Raw genomic sequence first — 16763 nt, 5'->3', positions numbered from 1 at the left:
CTTTTGAGTGGGGTTATTTTAATAATTTCAGCATTTTTTTGTCTTGTGGACTAAATGTTAACATGTTTTATGTACAATATCTTCCTCAGGACAGTACTAAATAAAAAATAACATGCATTTAGTATTATCTCTCTTATTTTTTTTAAATTACTCACATTTTCACAGATTCTGCAAGGGGTGCCCAAACTTTCGAGCCCCACTGTAAATATATAAGCGTTTTTTCATTGACTATCCAAAATATCTTATTATGTGTCTTCAGGTAACTGTTTTCCAAGCGGTAAGGAACCCAGGAAAAGAAGAATCCTTCTCTTTCATTGTGGACGATTCACTGAAAAATATGACCATCTATATTACAGGCACTTCTCTAGTGTTCAACATCACAAGCCCATCAGGTGTTTAGACAAATACTGAGACAGGTATTGCATATGAGTTATAACATTATCAGCTATCTTTGATTCCATTATTTACCTCCACAGGTGATTCTCAGACCAATGAAGAATTAAATGGAACACTAGGGTTGGTTGAGCATGTTGGCAACTTTTACTCAGTGCGTCTGACTATACTTGATCAAGTAGGCCTTTGGAACATCAACATTGCCTCTTTACAGCCCTACACCATCAAAGTGCTTGGTAACTTTTTAGTTTTACATCTCTTTCATTTACAAATGAACATAAGACACTATTGGTACACCCAAAAATGAAAATTGTAATTTGCTCACCTTCATGCTTTCTTTCTTCAGTGGATCACAAAATAAGACATTTATGAATGTGTCAGCTTTTTTATCCAAATGTCAATGGAGTCCAGAACTACACTGGACACCACTGACTTTCACAACCCAGGCTCATGGAAAAACGCGACTGGGGGAACAGTTAAGCAAAACATATATTATGGTGATTCTTGGACATATAACAACACTTTCAACAATTTATTATGCTGATTGTTGAATCGCTGCAGGTTAATGCTCCGTCGTGTTTAAAAATAATATCACCTATACACTAACCCTGCCCTACACCTAACTGATCGTGTTAAAAAAAGCAAATGAAAGATAAAACCGCACTTGCTGAAGCAACTGAACCATGGTAGCATGCTTCTACAAATCTTTCATCATGGTTTGTGTTTCATGGTACTCGTACCAAAGTACTTTAACTGTAATGCTGTACCAGGTGAGCTACTGAGCATGTTTACTACTTCAGAAAAGCCATCTGTGATGCAAATGTCAAAATCATGCACTATATTAAATGTGTTTTGATGTCACAACATATCATTGTATACAGAACTGCAAAAAAAAAAAAAGTCTATATCAATTGATAGTAGGGATGCACCGGTTGACCTGCCATAAATCAGAACCGGCCGGTTTTTGCTTAAAATACGCGATCAGCAATCGGCTGATTTTTCCGGAAGTGCGCCCGTGTGCACAGACTTCCTTGCAATCATTCGCTATCATGTAATTTGTGTGGAAGTATTTCGAAATCTGTGCGCCGGACACGGGCAGACGTTCAGCACTGGAAGTGCAGAGCTACACGTCTGAGGCAAAGATAGCAGGAAGCGAACAGCCGACTGCACAAAATAAGAGTCCCTTTCCTGCTCACTGAACCTGCGCGAGCTTACTGTACCTGTTCGCACGCTGCACCAGCGGAGACAGTGAAGTGACGTTCAGCTCAACTTCTCGCGTGTTGGATGAGAAACGAAACGGACTAAACAGACAAAACTGATTTTGTTTTGGTAAAGTAGAACTTGTATACACGTTTGAAAAGCCAGAAGTAAACGTCAGTTCTGTATAGGATGATTATTTTTATTTTTCCTTAAAATTACATCGACTTAATTTGATTTAAAGATCACCTGCTGTAGCACACTGAAAAAAAGTGTTTCATTCATCAAATAAAAAATTTGTAGGGTAATGATTCACATATATATTTTTTAACTTGAGACAATAGTTATTTATTTTTCATTGGCTCAAGTAAAAAAAAAATATAGATGTGAATCATTACCCTAATTATTTTTAATTGGATGAATGAAACACGTTGCATCTTTGTTTTATTCGCACCATCACTATTTGATTTTAACATTTTGGAATAATTTATTTATATAGCATACTTTTATTTAGTCTCACTTGTATTTTTATTTAAAACCAAATTTAAAAAGTCAAATACTGAATGCTGATTAAGAAACCTCTTATTAAATGTGTGTTGATTGTGGTGTTTGGACTGTAGAACTATGCAGTTATTGCCTTTAATTTCACATGGTTACAGTTAATCTTTTCATTTAAGGCCAGTTCTATGTAGTTTCAACCCAATTCAAAAACAAAAGCTAAATGCTGATGTGTGTACCATCTGTGTTTGTATTGAATGTAGGCTACTTACTGTGCAGTTACTGCCGTTAATTTCAGATGGTAACGGTTATTGTTTTCAATAGCCAAAAGCCAGTTTGGTCTATTAAATACCAAATAAACATCTTGTTTATGTATACTTTCCTTCTTTCTTGTTTGTTGCTTAAAGAAAACAAAAAAGGAAATCGGAATCGGCCAGTTTGCTTGTAAAAAAATCGGTATCGGAATCGGACATGAAAAATCATGATCGTGCATCCCTAATTGATAGTCTGCCCATTAAAGGGATAGTTCACTTTGAAATAACATTTTGATATGTTTTAGCTTACCTCAAGGGTATCCAAGATGTAGGTATCTTTGTTTCCACAGTAGTTTCCATTTTTATATTTTTAGGTCAAACCGTTCTTGTCTTTGATTCACATAATGCAGGTCTATGGTCACCACCTCAAAGAGCATGCACAGAGAGTCCAAATTAAACAATTCCCCATCGTAAGTACACATTGATGAGCTATGACACGAAACGAGCGGATTGTGTGAGAAAACGAACAGTATTTATATCGTTTTTACCTCTTGTACACAACCACGTCCAACTGATCTGAGGGCGCGCGTGCTTCCTGTTGTGTGACGTGTGCGCGCGCTCTGGCTTAGTCTGTGCAAGCGCGGAAAGCACCGGAACTGATCTCTCACGCGTGTACATCACTCATTGTTTACTGTTTACCACACGATACCCCACCAATCTGCACTGTCTGAAATATAATGCAGTAATTGTAATTAATTAATTGGTTTATAATGCACCCTTTAATCGTTGCGATAATAATAAAAATACAACACATTACTCACTCTATTGACAGCGTGCCATTGGGTCCCTCTGGCATTGGACGTCGCCTCCAGTTTATACGTGGCAAACAAAACACAACGTGCAAAACGCTGGGTCTCAACAGCGGAGAAAACTCAGGATCTTCAGTCAGGCAGGTGTGTGATGCGATACTGTCAATGTCCTCGTCGTCATCTTGTAGTTGTTCCATTCGTGACAACATATGCTCTCCACTTCTGTTGGCATCTTACAACACTTGCTACTAAAACACCACCAATATTGAAGAGATCTCTGTCTCTGAGGCTTGAAGACAAGCTGCTGCAGCGGATCGCTCCTGAGTACTTGATCTGTGTATTCTGGTTCAAATAAATATGGTTATGAAAAAAATTCAACGTTGTCTGTTGACATATCGAAATCGTCTTTCATTGCGATTTCCTTTAAGTCTAAATATGAACTTGAGGTAAGCTAAAATATACCAAAATGTAATTCGAAAGTGAACTATCCCTTTAATCATAATTTGTGTGAAACTGCATTGTTGCTGGCAAGTTGTTGGTGATTTACTGCCACTACTGCTCATTTCAGCTGGAAACTACATGTGTATGTACATTTTTGGAGATTCACACAAATGTATGCCAGTGGTCTTAGGCCCTGTCCACACGGACACGGGTATTTTTATAACCGTGACTTTATTTACACGGTTCGGCCTTTCGTCCACATGAAAACGCAGTTTCAGGGCACCGAAACCGAACATTTTTGAAAACTACGGCCAGGGTGAGCATTTTCAGAAACGCCGGTTGCAGTGTTGTTGTATGGACAGTATAACCGGGGTTTTTGCCTTGCGACGTCAGAGTGTGCGCCGTTATCCGCTGTGTTTGACGTCAGATTGTGTGCTGCTGACTGCTTCTGATTGGCCAAGGTGACTTTACAATTTGGGTTATATCGCCGCCTGCTGGTGTGGCATGCTCTTGACAGTGCTTGATAGCATGTTTTTGCGTTTTCATGTGGACAGGATTTTTTTTTTTAACGCAGAAGGAAGATCTCCGGCTATAAAAATACAGTGAGCCTATAGGTTGGAATTTGAGGTTTAGAATGACAGGATGGTGTATAAAAAGACATATGATTTTTGTATAAGCCATCTCTAAGAGCCATTTACTTACTGTATTATCAGGCCAAAGTGACATTGACTTCCTCTTCAACTTCGTGGAGCTAAGTGAAGGTGCTCATTCAGGCTACAGTGTATTGAGTGGCAGACTCCCAGAAAGTGAGTGAACATAAGACCAATAAGCAACTTTTAAGCTTCTTGTATTTCACACTCTGTGTTTTGTTCTTTCCCTTCTACAGACCGTAATGTTACACTGTTGCTCACCATCATGGGTGGGGACACTGTTACCCCAACAGAGGTGGCTCTTGTGAAATCATCAGATTCCCAGACTATTAATGGAACTCTAGAAAAACTTGCAGATGGGAAATTCTTAGTCACAATGAACAGTGTCCCAGCAGGAGAATTTGTTGTCCGTGTGATAGGGGAGAGGAGTTCTTCACGTGCATCAAATGGTCGCTTTCAGAGGCAGTCCATCACTCAACAAAGAGCTTCAAGTCTGGTTATTACTGTAAGATCAGGCTTTTTAACACGAGTCAACAAATACACATTTACCACCTTACAACTATTAATGGCATGCATTTTTCCATACTCATACTATTCTTCCTCTGTTTATACACTTAGGCTTGGACAGATGAGGTGTGGGAGCCTGGGAAGACCCTGAGCATCCCTTTCACAGTGGTGAACAACAGCTCTGATGTACTCTTAAATATTAATGCCAGGAATGACCGTGGGTTTGCCACGGTATTTCCCAGCAGCTTGTACGTTGGAAGTGGGAATAGTGGAAATAGCGCAGTAAATATCACTGCACCCCCAAACACTCCTTCAGGCACTCAAGTGACTCTCACCATTGAGGCAGAAACATCAGGAAAAAGTGATTTCAACTATGCTGTTCTTAAGCTTACAGTTGTTTCTCCGGTAACTATCTATCTAAACTATCTTTTTATGAATCATGTTGTTTAAAACAAGTGCTCACAAATATATATATATAGAGATAGATATACAAACAGTAGGTTGACAACCTAAATGGGTAACACCGCCGCCGCGGCGTTAACTGCAAATCAGTCGCGTGTTAAAATCATTCGCGAAACTACCACCAGGTGGCACAAAGGGACGGATAGCGAAATGAATGTAATAGTAAAATTAGATAAAAGGAGGAAGTAAAACAACAATAACATTATGATATAACATTGTTACGTTTTTAAAAAACATAATTAATTTTACAGTGAGTTAATTTCAAAACGTAGGATAGTCTTAAGCCACGTTCACACCAAGAACGATAACTATAAAGATAACTATAAAGATAACGATATTAGCGTCCACACCAGCGAACGATATCGTCTGTTTATTCTGAGCGCACGTGTGTCTGCTGCTTAAAATCCTTGAGCTCGTTATAGTAGGAAGGATTCTGATTGTATATGATATATGTATATGTATATATATATATATATATATATATATATATATATACTCAGATAAAAAGTTAAATGTTTTCATTTCATTTCATTTGTTTTATTATTTCTAAATGTAATAAAATGCAACTTATACATGACTTTTTCCTCTCACAAACGTAATTTATTTTTTAGCGTGTAAAAAAAACCCGCAGCAAACAAAATTAGTTGATTAATCGGTTAAAATTTGTTACTCTGGTTTAACAGAAATTATAATTATAATATACTTAGGAACAGAGTCTGTGCCTAATCTAGGCTATCCAGGGTTGTTTGTTTTTTTCACTTCTCACGCTCTCTGGCGCAGATCAGTTTCCTGCGATGCTCAGCTGTGGACGATTTAAAAATGTTTAATATAAAGGTTGCTGTCCCATTTTATACAGGAATTGTTCATTTAAAAAAATCTAATTATATTGTTAGTTCTAATTATATTGTTAATACAAATTCATTTAGGCTATTTAACATGCACTGTGACATTTTACCCTTTTTTTATTCTTGTAGAAAATAAGTGTTGATTCTTTAAGAAAATAAGGGAAATATTTGGGATGATCCAAATATTTGTTTTGGTTCACCTATTTATGTAGACTACAATTATATATATATAAAAAAAATAATAATAAAATAATGTCATTAAAAAATGTGATCAGCCTGAGTAAATTTGACCATTATAGAATTGTGACTTTAAAGGTTAGTGATTTAGGAGGTGAAAATACTGTGAAATTACAAATGGCATTGGATTTTAGAGCATAACAACAGAAGGTCTATGTAACGTTAGCTAATAAAGCATTTTTTTAAACAATGGAACTTAAAAGTTGTGAACTAAAATATTATTTCAACCATACAATGTGAATAAATAAAATGCATAGTTTTCAATGAAAGAACACTTAGAGAGTGTAGGTTGCTTCTGGTGATTGGATTTGTACTTCAATATAATGAGCTCCAAGTTTAAGAATAGCCCTAGAATAGGTTTCTCTCTCTCTCTCTCTCTCTCTCTGAGTCTCTCTCTCTCTCTCGCTCTGTTTAACAGTATTAGTTCAATGAAATACGTCTTCCTTCAGTTAGAATGAATGTTTTCCTGCCTTGCTAAATGTTGGTCTCATGATCAATAAGTTGTATTGGCCTCAATCTGATTCAGTAAAGTCAAACCGCAGGCGCAGCTGCAGAGGATTCTGCTTGGTCCTAAAGCCTTCCTCAAACACTTACAATCACAAATAACATTGAATTTCGTAAAATAATGATTAATGATCAATTGATAATTTGTTATATTCATTATGGTCTTGTGAATATAATAATATGGGTTGCGAGAAGATAATGAATACAAAGAGTAGGGCTGCTGTAAGTGCAGGCATGTTTCAGCCCAGTAACATGAAAACACATCGTTCCTCACAGCCAAAAAACAGAGCCAATTCAGTTAAAATGGAGGGGGTTGGGTTTTTTGGGGGTCATTATGTATGGCTTGTGGGGGTCGAGATAAAGTAGTGAATCTCTTGCTCTTTCATATGGTCTTATGAGGGTTTCAAACTTGCTGAGCAGGTTTAGATAGGACTCGTCATATTGGTTATAGGACAACTTTGAAGAAAGGTTTTGATCTACTTCAAATGTTGACTACTGTATAGCGCAATATAGTTTATTAGATTATAACTTAATTTCAGAGGAAGTTGTCTTAACTCAAAAAAAAAAATTATGCAAACTGTTGCGTTAATTTTATTTTGTTTCGTCTAAACAATATTTTTTATACTATGAAATATAAATTCTCACAGAATGTAGTCTATTCATAACCAATATATTGAACCATCTCTTTATGTTTTTCTAAATCCCAAACAGAGTCCAGACGTTAGTAAAGTATACGTCTATGAACATGTTTTATAGGCTATTTTAGATTTGAGAAATACACATGCGTTACAGGCGTGACAAAAAAACATTTTGGAGTTTTTGGAGACATTCATTTATTAATTTATTTATTTATTTTTGTAGCCTAATTACAATGCACAAACCAGAAGCAACAATATCTGCAGAGAAGGGTTGGCCATTCGTTTTTGTCTTTTCAGAGGAAAAATCATTGTAAAGGCATCTCTCGATTATTTAATAAAAACATTTAAGAACAAACAGGGCTGAAACATAACCCAGGGCTTAATTTGTGCCGGAACAAGCCGGATGCGGCACCTCATTTTGGCGGATCCACCTCCTCCAGGGGCGGCGTTTCAGTACGGCAGACAGAGAATAGCCAGATATGTGCCGTGAAAATTATCCAAAATTAATATCTTTTTTATAATTTGTTATTATTTTTTAAATTAGAGTGTTTTACAAATATTTAACCAATGATAAGTATTTAAAAGAGCTTGTCAGTAAAACTTTATAATGCAATTGGATCTTCAAGTTCTCGCGAAACCTCGTCACTTCCCCCGCCTTCACTCAGATTGACGCGCACAGCTGGAGGAGACAGATATCTCAGCTTATCCGCAAAGCAAGGGTAAACAAATAACTGTTTGAATAGTACAGCATTTTCTTTACTCAAACACTATGTCTGTAAAGGCTATTGTTTGTGTGTGCTTGAAGACTGGAGAAGTAGGTTTTTTGCCATCTAAATATAACTCTATTACACAGAGATTTTTAAAAAATAAAATTGCGCAACTTTTTCAAAAAGTTTTTAGTCCTGGAAATTGTTTTTTTTTTAAATTGCATGGCATTTCCATGTTATTCATGACGTTACAGTAGGGCTGGGTACTGAGTTTGATACTTTTTAGGTACCAACCGAATTGCCTCGATACTATTGAGTATCGAAAAATGACATGTTGTTCGGTCCCAGATTTCGATACCTTACGGGTTAACTCGTCAACGTCAGTGCTCAGACAAATACATATGAAATGCAAAACAACACACATAAAGTCACTCACGCACATACATGCAAATTCTACACACACGAGACGCGCGGAACTGTCCGCGCACATACTCATATGAGACACGCGCGCACGCACAAACTCTCCACGTGCATACTCATATGAGACGCGAGCACACACACATAATACTTAAAGATATGGAAAAGTTGATCAAAAGTGTGGGTACATTTCTCCATGCTCGATGCCAACAACGCACAATGCAGTATTTGCGGTAAAATAATTGCTGCAAAGACCGGTACCACTTTGACATCACAGGAATAAAATGCATTTTAAAATATAAGAAGATTTTAAATTGTAATACTATTTCACAATATTACAAGCTTTACTGTATTTTTTATTAAAATAAATTCAGCTTTGGTGAGCATGAGCTCTTTATAAAACATTTTTTGTTCCTTTCATCTTTCTTTGTGCATTGGCTAAGGAGCATGAGTCAAACAGAAAAAATAAAACCAATTTTTTTGAGGTAATGTGTACTGTAATCTGGTTAAAATGGGTTTCATAAAATTGGTATCGAAAAAAGTATCGTTAGGAACCGGTATCGAAACTGAAGTATCGAAATTGGAACCGGATCGATAGATTTTGAACAATACCCAGCCCTACCTTACAGACTAAATGCAACTGATACATGCTCTTAATCACTTAAACTGGTCCACCAATGTGATTGCGCGAATGCTCCGTTACCTCTCCCTCCTGTAATCACATGCCAGATCCGTTACCCCGCTTTGTTCTGGGACCTCGCAATTTACAAATTAAGCACTGACAAAACCCATTAAAAAACACACGCCAGGTCTACACCGAACACAACTGGCGCGATCCAACAAAAGACAACAGAACCCAGTGATGGATACACTGGACACGATCCCCATCAGTGAACCGATGCTCGTTCTGTTTATAGTAAATGCTGAAAATAATATTAATTAAGATTAATAAATGCTGTATAATTATTTTTCATTTTTAATTCATGTTAACTAAAGTAATTAACATATGTTAACTAATGAAACCTTTTTTTGAAACGAAGTGTATATTTAAGTAACGTTGAACCAGAAAAATGTGACAACATTAAGTGTAACAGGGACATGAATATATATATATATATATATATATATATATATATATAATCCATTATTTAAATGACAGTATAAAAATATATGACCTGGTTATCTTTGACATACTGTATATTTTTTATGTCATATTTTAATATCTGAAATCACCCTCCCCCCCTCCCCCACAAGATTACAGACTTCACTTCTCCAGTCTGTGAGATTGTTAGCGTAAATGCTAACTGCTCTGGCAACTGTAGCCTGTCATCCTGGGAGCTCTCAGCCAACCTCACCGATGGAAATGGGACAGGTATCATGTCCCTGATTCTGCGTCAGGGCCTTGGAACCCTCAACACTACAACCACAATCGGAGGAGAAGGTGTAAACGTCACTCTAGCATCCTACAGTGCCTCTTGTTGTTCTGAAGTAATGGAACTGGTTGCTGTAGATGGAGCTGGCAATGTTGGCACATGCTTAAAGTCAATAACATCTGCTGTTACCACCACATCCAACACCTTCATGTCTACCACTTCTACAACAAACAGCATGACTACAGCTACAGCTACAACTACAGCTACGACAACAGTAACGATGACTTCCACTCCCTCCACTAATGCCACACCCGACAGTGATGGATGCCCTTTTGATCCACCTATCAGTTTTTGGCTTAGTGTAGGAGCCTTTCTGCTTTTCCATGTGTTATGCTTCTAACCTTTTTATACTACATGCATTCACACTTATATTCTATCACCCCCCACAAGCATTTTTTAAATTGATCAACACTGACTCTGTGGTTGGTTTGGCTTTTGCAGTTGATTTCTGTGTTGATTAATAAAAGTATATTAATACTTGATTTTTTAACATATATAAATTAGATAATCAGTTTCGGATCTGATTTGACCTGGGCTGCATTTCCCAAAAGCATCATAAGCCTAAGTTGATTTTAGCTCCATTGGTGACAATTGAATTGACTTTGATTTAATTGATTTTTTAATTTTTTTTATTTGAACAGACAAATGGTGATAGTATTATAACTTAAACTGACCATTTTAAATCAAAAGTCTGTACACATCATACCATATTATACTATACTATGTCATACTTTACACAATAAAAATGGCTGGCTTTATGTAAAGAGGCAGTTTCTTGTGATTCATAGATTAATCTGTTTTTCTTTTAACATGTATGACGATTATATTAACACTTAAAATTGCTTTATGGGTTGAGCATTAATGTTTTTGCTGAACATAAAAAACACATGGGTATAACTTTACTATTGCTTAAGAATACAGTTACATATGAACAGGTGCATCTCAGGTGCATCTCAATAAATGAGAATGTCGAGAAAAGTTAATTTCGGTAATTTAACTCAAATTGTGAAACTCGTGTATTAAATAAATTCACTGCACACAGATTGAAGTAGTTTAAGTCTTTGGATCTTTAAATTGTGATTATTTTGACTCTGTTTGAATATGTTTTGGGTATAATTTTTCACAGTACTTTATTTTGCGATCCTTTTGGTTTGACTGTATATCCTTTGGTTATTCTATATTACAAGTTCTTGTTCCTTTCTTTGTTCATGTTTTTGCTCTATGGTTCATCATCTGTAATTTAATCACATTAGAGCTGCTCCATTGCAGCGACTTAGTACTGTAATGACGCACTTTGCTGTAATAATGCAGGGACTCGTCCACTCGTTATAAATCTGTGGTATTTTTCACACACAGTTAGTTTTTTATTTATTTATCTGAAACAAAAGCCAATTATATAATGCAGAAACTCTCAAAATACCTGTTTTAAATTATTAGAAATTTAACACGATAAACATACAGTATTGACTTTCTAATTCTTTAAACTTTAACCGTAGTAAAGTTAATTCGTTTGTTTGACTGCCTGCCGTTTCTTCCAATGGATGGGCATCCTGAGATGAGCTTCAGTCAGGATCCAGCCCTTAGGAAGAAGCTTCTGTGTTTTAAATTAACATACCGTAATGACACCGAGCACAAATCAAATCATTTATTAATTCAAACATACAAAGATGGCTGTGTTAACTTAGACATAAAGGAACCACGTGAGCAGAAATATCAGTATCAGTTCGCTGACCCTCGTTACCACCGCCTCACACACTCGCTCGAGGCATGAATATGAATAGATGATATCTCTCCGTGTCAGTGTCCTCAGTGTCACCAGCAGGCGGTGTCACGTGTTCACGGTCAGCGCCGCCTCCGGAAGTGACGCAGCGGAAGTGAAGCGCGTTGCTATGGGCGGCGGCCGCTGCTGTTGTTGTGATGCGGTCAGATCTTGAGAATAAATGAAGCTGTGATCGTGAGTACAGATGTTCAGTTTGACTTCTGAAGACGGTGATTGTGAGCTGTATAGTCCGTGTGTGTTCAGTGTGAATCAGTGTTTGTGTCACCTCTGAACACACATGAGTCGATCTCTACTGTAGCATTACACGGCGTTTAACTACAAGATAAAGCTGACTGTAATCAGTCACATCTGAATATTCTCTCACACACACAGGTTTAATCGAGTCCTTTCATAAACTGCTGTGAAATATCACGAGACAGCAGTGTTTCAGTAACTGTTTTATTTCTGAAGATCAGCTGTTAACTGTCAAAGACCTGATCTCGTAGCTATTAAACTCGATTAATCACGTTATGATAAAGATGTCAAAGTAGAAAGAGGAGCTAAAGTCTGATTCTGCAGTGATGACTGTAATCTTGATTCAAGAGATGAAGGATTGTGACAGTAATCAGTGTTGAGCTCTACTGTTAGGATAACTGCTCAAAACATTAGAGAGAAAATAATCAAATGTATTCAGTTACATTAATAATCAAAAATGTTACACTACTTGAAAGTAGTGTAACTTGTAATCAGTCTCACGGATATCCAGACACAGTGTGTGATGTGTCTGAGTGTGTTGTGTGTCTCTCAGGTGTGTGTGTGTGTGTGTGTGTGATGGCGGGGAAGGTGAAGTGGGTGACGGACATCGAGAAGTCAGTGCTGATCAATAACTTTGAGAAGAGAGGATGGATCCAGGTGACGGACAGCGACGACTGGAACTTCTACTGGCAAGACTTCACTTCATCTGACACTGCAGACACACACAGGGATGATATAACTCTGAGTGAAGCGATATCACCTGAATCCATTCACACCGATGATATAACTGATTGAGTGTCTTCTGAACACAGAAGACTACGTTCTGATCAATGTGTTAACCCAACAGATGAAGTGACCTCTAGTGTGGAGATAATAATAGTATGTCAGCTGTTTGATGAACATATTCTCCAGAATGATGTCTTTCGTGCTCGGCAGAATCATCATATTTGTGTGACCTGTCCCTTTAACTAAAAGTAAACCAGGAAACACACATTTAGGCAGCATTTCACAAGTTGCAGCACTGAAATAATTCAAGTGAAATGAAAATGAATACAAACCAGTGTTATTTTAGTATCATAGAGATATTATTATAGTTTTTTATACTAGTATTTAGGGGCCAGACACTGAAGGCTCTTCTTCTTCGTCCGCTCTTGGAGTCTATAGCAGTCCATAGAAGAGTTTGTGGGAAAGTTATGAAATTTGGCACACAGACAGAGGACAGTCTCAACATTAATCAGAGCCAGTTTGGTGTCTCTACCTCAAACCCTCTAGCGCCACCAACAGCTCACATTTCCACTCATGTTTATGATAATAACCTCTGAGCTGTAAGGGTTAGAAATGAAATGTTTGATTCTGATTCCTCACTGCGCTCTATGATGTCATGAAGTTTCTCCAGATAAACCTACTTTTTCAGCTTGATATGTCCCTTAGATGTTGGAGAAATAAAGTATATAAGGTAAACGTGAGAATAACATTCAAAAGATCAAAGCATCTACGCATATAGTGCATCAACAAATTTGACGAATCGAACCGTACTCAATTTTCACCTGTTGGCAAATTTGAAACTTTCAGCACAAGTCCCTAAATCACCTGGTGCGGTTTCGAGCAGACGCCCCCTGCTGGTCACGAGGTGTAGTGAAGTGTACACATATCTCACAGCTTTTGTGAATCTTGTGCAGTAACCATGAAATCTCTCCTCTTTCTATTCTTTGGGTCATTCAGAATCCAGTGGAGTATGTCTTTCAGCAGTCTGCGATTTTGATTTAGGTCAAAAACTCTTCTTGAACTTGTCCTAGACCACCGGTCCAATCTCCAACAAATTTCACAGATCTTTGGCTAGAGAAAAGTTATTTTTGATATCTTAAACCGTTTGTAAAAATCTGATGGCAAGATGCCAAACTGCAACTAAGGCCGTATTTCTGCAGCACTTTGGCATATTGATCAGTCAAAATCAATTACTTCAAATGTCTTTTTGTAGTTGGTTTGATGCTCTTGTATTTCGTCTGTTGTTCTTGTTGCGTGTAGCTGTAGTTTGCAGTAGTTGTTTAACCTCAGTGACTGGTTTGAGGGAGGTGTTGACAGTCGTGTGTCCCGTCGTCTGACAGGATGAGCATCCAGACCATCCGTAGCGTGTTCAGCGTGGACACCGGCTACCGTCTGTCCGACGACCAGATGGTCAATCACTTCCCCAACCACTACGAGCTGACCAGGAAGGACCTGATGATCAAGAACATCAAGCGCTACAGGAAGGAGCTGGAGAAGGAGGCCAGTCCTCTGGCGGAGAAGGACGAGAACGGGAAGCACCTGTACCTGGGTAAAGCTGGCCGCTGCTTCTGTCTGTGTGCTGTAGACTCTGAGTGTGCTGTGACTGACGCTCTGACTCCGGGCAGATTTCGTGCCGGTGACGTTCATGCTGCCGGCCGACTATAACCTGTTCGTGGAGGAGTTTCGTAAGAGTCCGTCCAGCACGTGGATCATGAAGCCGTGTGGGAAGGCGCAGGGCAAGGGCATCTTCCTGATCAACAAGCTGTCTCAGATCAAGAAGTGGTCTCGGGACAGCCGCACCTCCACGTGAGCTGACCTCCTGAGCTTAGATCCGCTGTGATCAGATGTGCTCTCTGTCTGAGACGCTGTGCTTTCACAGGTTTGTGGCGGCCAACAGCGGGAAGGAGGCCTACGTCATCTCCCTGTACATCGATAACCCGCTGCTGATCGGAGGGAAGAAGTTCGACCTGCGGCTCTACGTGCTGGTCACCAGCTACAGGCCGCTGAAGTGCTACATGTGAGTATCTCCATCACCGGCCGCACACGGCCCATTCTGAGATGATTTCAGTATTTTCAGACTGACAGACTGATTTCTTACATTTTTATAATTTAATAGAATATAATTTTTTTCTTGAATAATAATAACAAGCCATGAATATTTTTGTAATTCTGCAATCACTGAACACAAACAAAAGTTATTTCAGCTAGCTTGTAAAGGAATCTCATGTGTATCAGTATATTTGATTTGTGTGTTAGGTCTTAAAGTGACAGCAGTATAATAAACCTGCTGCTGTCTGTGTCATTAAAAAAGGAAGTGGAAAAAATCAAGAGTGAAATCCTGGTGGGACTGAGTAATGATAATTCACAGCTCTTTGGAATAACTGATTCACCACCGCTTCTCTTGATGTTTGTGTTGTCAGGTACAAACTGGGATTTTGCCGTTTCTGCACGGTCAAATACACCCCGAGCACCAGTGAGCTGGACAACATGTTTGTGCACCTCACCAACGTGGCCATCCAGAAGCACGGCGTAAGTTAGTGTGCATCAAACCTGCACTATATGGACAGAAGCATTGGGACACCTGATCATTACACCAGCACGAGACCAGATGCTCCGCTATGAGTGCAGCTGAGATCTGACTGCTGCTGTTCAAGAGCTAGTGAGAGGAGACGGAGCAGGACTTACGTGCTCCTACTGTGTCCACTGACAGATCTTTTCTCCTGAGTTTAGAGAGTGGTCCGCAGGTTTTACATATTCTTAGTTACTCCATCTCACAGAAGATGAAGTCTACATCTCCTACAAGCTATTTCTCCTGCACGTCTGCCATCACTCACACACATCATCAACACATCTCTTCTCACAGGCATTTCCCATCACATCCAAGCATGACGGGGTACACCAACACTTCAGAAAACCTACACTGGACATCTCACTTGTCTAAAACTAGAGACCGCTCTCTCTTTCTACTCACAAAATCACTTGAACGTGTTGTGTTCAACCAAGGGTCCTCCTTGTGCAAGACCTGTGTGTCCCTTTGGATAAAAGCTTCTGCTGAATCAATAAATGTTAATGTAAAACGTTTAATGCCTTTGCATTCTAAACACATTGATATTCTTATGGAGTTGGTTGCCTTTTGAAGCCATGACAGCTTCTGCTCCTCTGGGAGTGTTTCTGTTGAACTTTTGTGCATTCAACCAGAAGAGTATTTGTGAGGTCAGACACTGATGATGGACGAGAAGAACTGGCTCACAATCTCCATTCCAGTTCATCCCAGAGGGTTTGGATGGGGTAGAGGTCAGGGCTCCGTGTTCCTCCACACCAAACTCATCCAGTCGAGTCATGATGGACTTTACTTTGTGCACTGGGGCACAGTCATGCTGTAAGAGAAAAAAGGGCCTTCCCCAAACTGATCACACAAAGTTGGAAGCATAGCATTGTCCATTATGTCCTGGTATGCTAAAGCTTTTAAGATTTTCCTTCACTGGAAGTAAGGGGTTAAACCCAAACCCTGAAAACCAACTCCATGTTATGCCTGCTCCAGCAAACTTTTTAGTCGACACAAAATTCAGAGGTGGGTCCCAATACTTTTGTCCATAAAGTGTATTTGTGTGATTGTGGTTCATCAAATGCTGCCGGATCTGAACATTTCTCTGAGGTTTTGTATTTGATGAATGACATTCAGACATTGGTGTGTGTGTGTGTTTGAGTGCAGGATGACTATAATCATGTCCACGGTGGGAAGTGGACGGTCAGTAACCTGCGCCTGTATCTGGAGAGCACCAGAGGACGGGACGTCACCAATCATCTGTTTGATCAGATCCACTGGATCATCGTCCAGTCCCTCAAAGCTGTGGCTGTACGTCAAACATCTCAAAGAAAAGTAAGAGCAGGATCATCATGATAAAGTACTGAATGCACTGATCTTGTTCACTGCAGCCCGTCATGAATAACGACAAGCACTGCTTCGAGTGTTACGGTTACGACATCATCAT

The 16763-nt window shown here is 38.8% G+C and overlaps 2 protein-coding genes across 3 annotated transcripts in view; both read left to right on the top strand.

Annotated features, from left to right (window-relative positions):
- LOC132106012 (uncharacterized) overlaps positions 1 to 10359 on the top strand; it is a 31029-nt gene extending 20670 nt beyond the window's left edge. The window contains exons 15-20 of the mRNA XM_059511595.1: positions 260 to 392; positions 477 to 629; positions 4306 to 4398; positions 4479 to 4747; positions 4861 to 5154; positions 9814 to 10359. Coding sequence (XP_059367578.1) covers positions 260 to 392; positions 477 to 629; positions 4306 to 4398; positions 4479 to 4747; positions 4861 to 5154; positions 9814 to 10332 — 1461 coding nt within the window. The 3' untranslated portion in view covers positions 10333 to 10359. The remainder of the gene's footprint in view (positions 1 to 259; positions 393 to 476; positions 630 to 4305; positions 4399 to 4478; positions 4748 to 4860; positions 5155 to 9813) is intronic.
- Positions 10360 to 11841: 1482 nt separating this feature from the next.
- ttll1 (tubulin tyrosine ligase-like family, member 1) overlaps positions 11842 to 16763 on the top strand; it is a 6304-nt gene continuing 1382 nt past the window's right edge. Inside the window, exons 1-8 of one of the 2 annotated variants that reach the window (XM_059511683.1) lie at positions 11842 to 11946; positions 12560 to 12695; positions 14112 to 14320; positions 14397 to 14577; positions 14651 to 14788; positions 15192 to 15300; positions 16484 to 16627; positions 16708 to 16763. The exon at positions 16708 to 16763 is cut by the window's right edge and continues 31 nt beyond it. In XM_059511683.1, coding sequence (XP_059367666.1) covers positions 12583 to 12695; positions 14112 to 14320; positions 14397 to 14577; positions 14651 to 14788; positions 15192 to 15300; positions 16484 to 16627; positions 16708 to 16763 — 950 coding nt within the window. In that variant the 5' untranslated portion in view covers positions 11842 to 11946; positions 12560 to 12582. The remainder of the gene's footprint in view (positions 11947 to 12559; positions 12696 to 14111; positions 14321 to 14396; positions 14578 to 14650; positions 14789 to 15191; positions 15301 to 16483; positions 16628 to 16707) is intronic. The other variant, XM_059511685.1, reaches the window with a different exon arrangement.

This window comes from Carassius carassius, chromosome 26, assembly GCF_963082965.1.
Source record: "Carassius carassius chromosome 26, fCarCar2.1, whole genome shotgun sequence".
Classification (NCBI taxonomy): Eukaryota; Metazoa; Chordata; class Actinopteri; order Cypriniformes; family Cyprinidae; genus Carassius; species Carassius carassius.
Note: the sequence above shows the minus strand (reverse complement) of the source record. Positions and strands in the feature narration are given on the sequence as shown.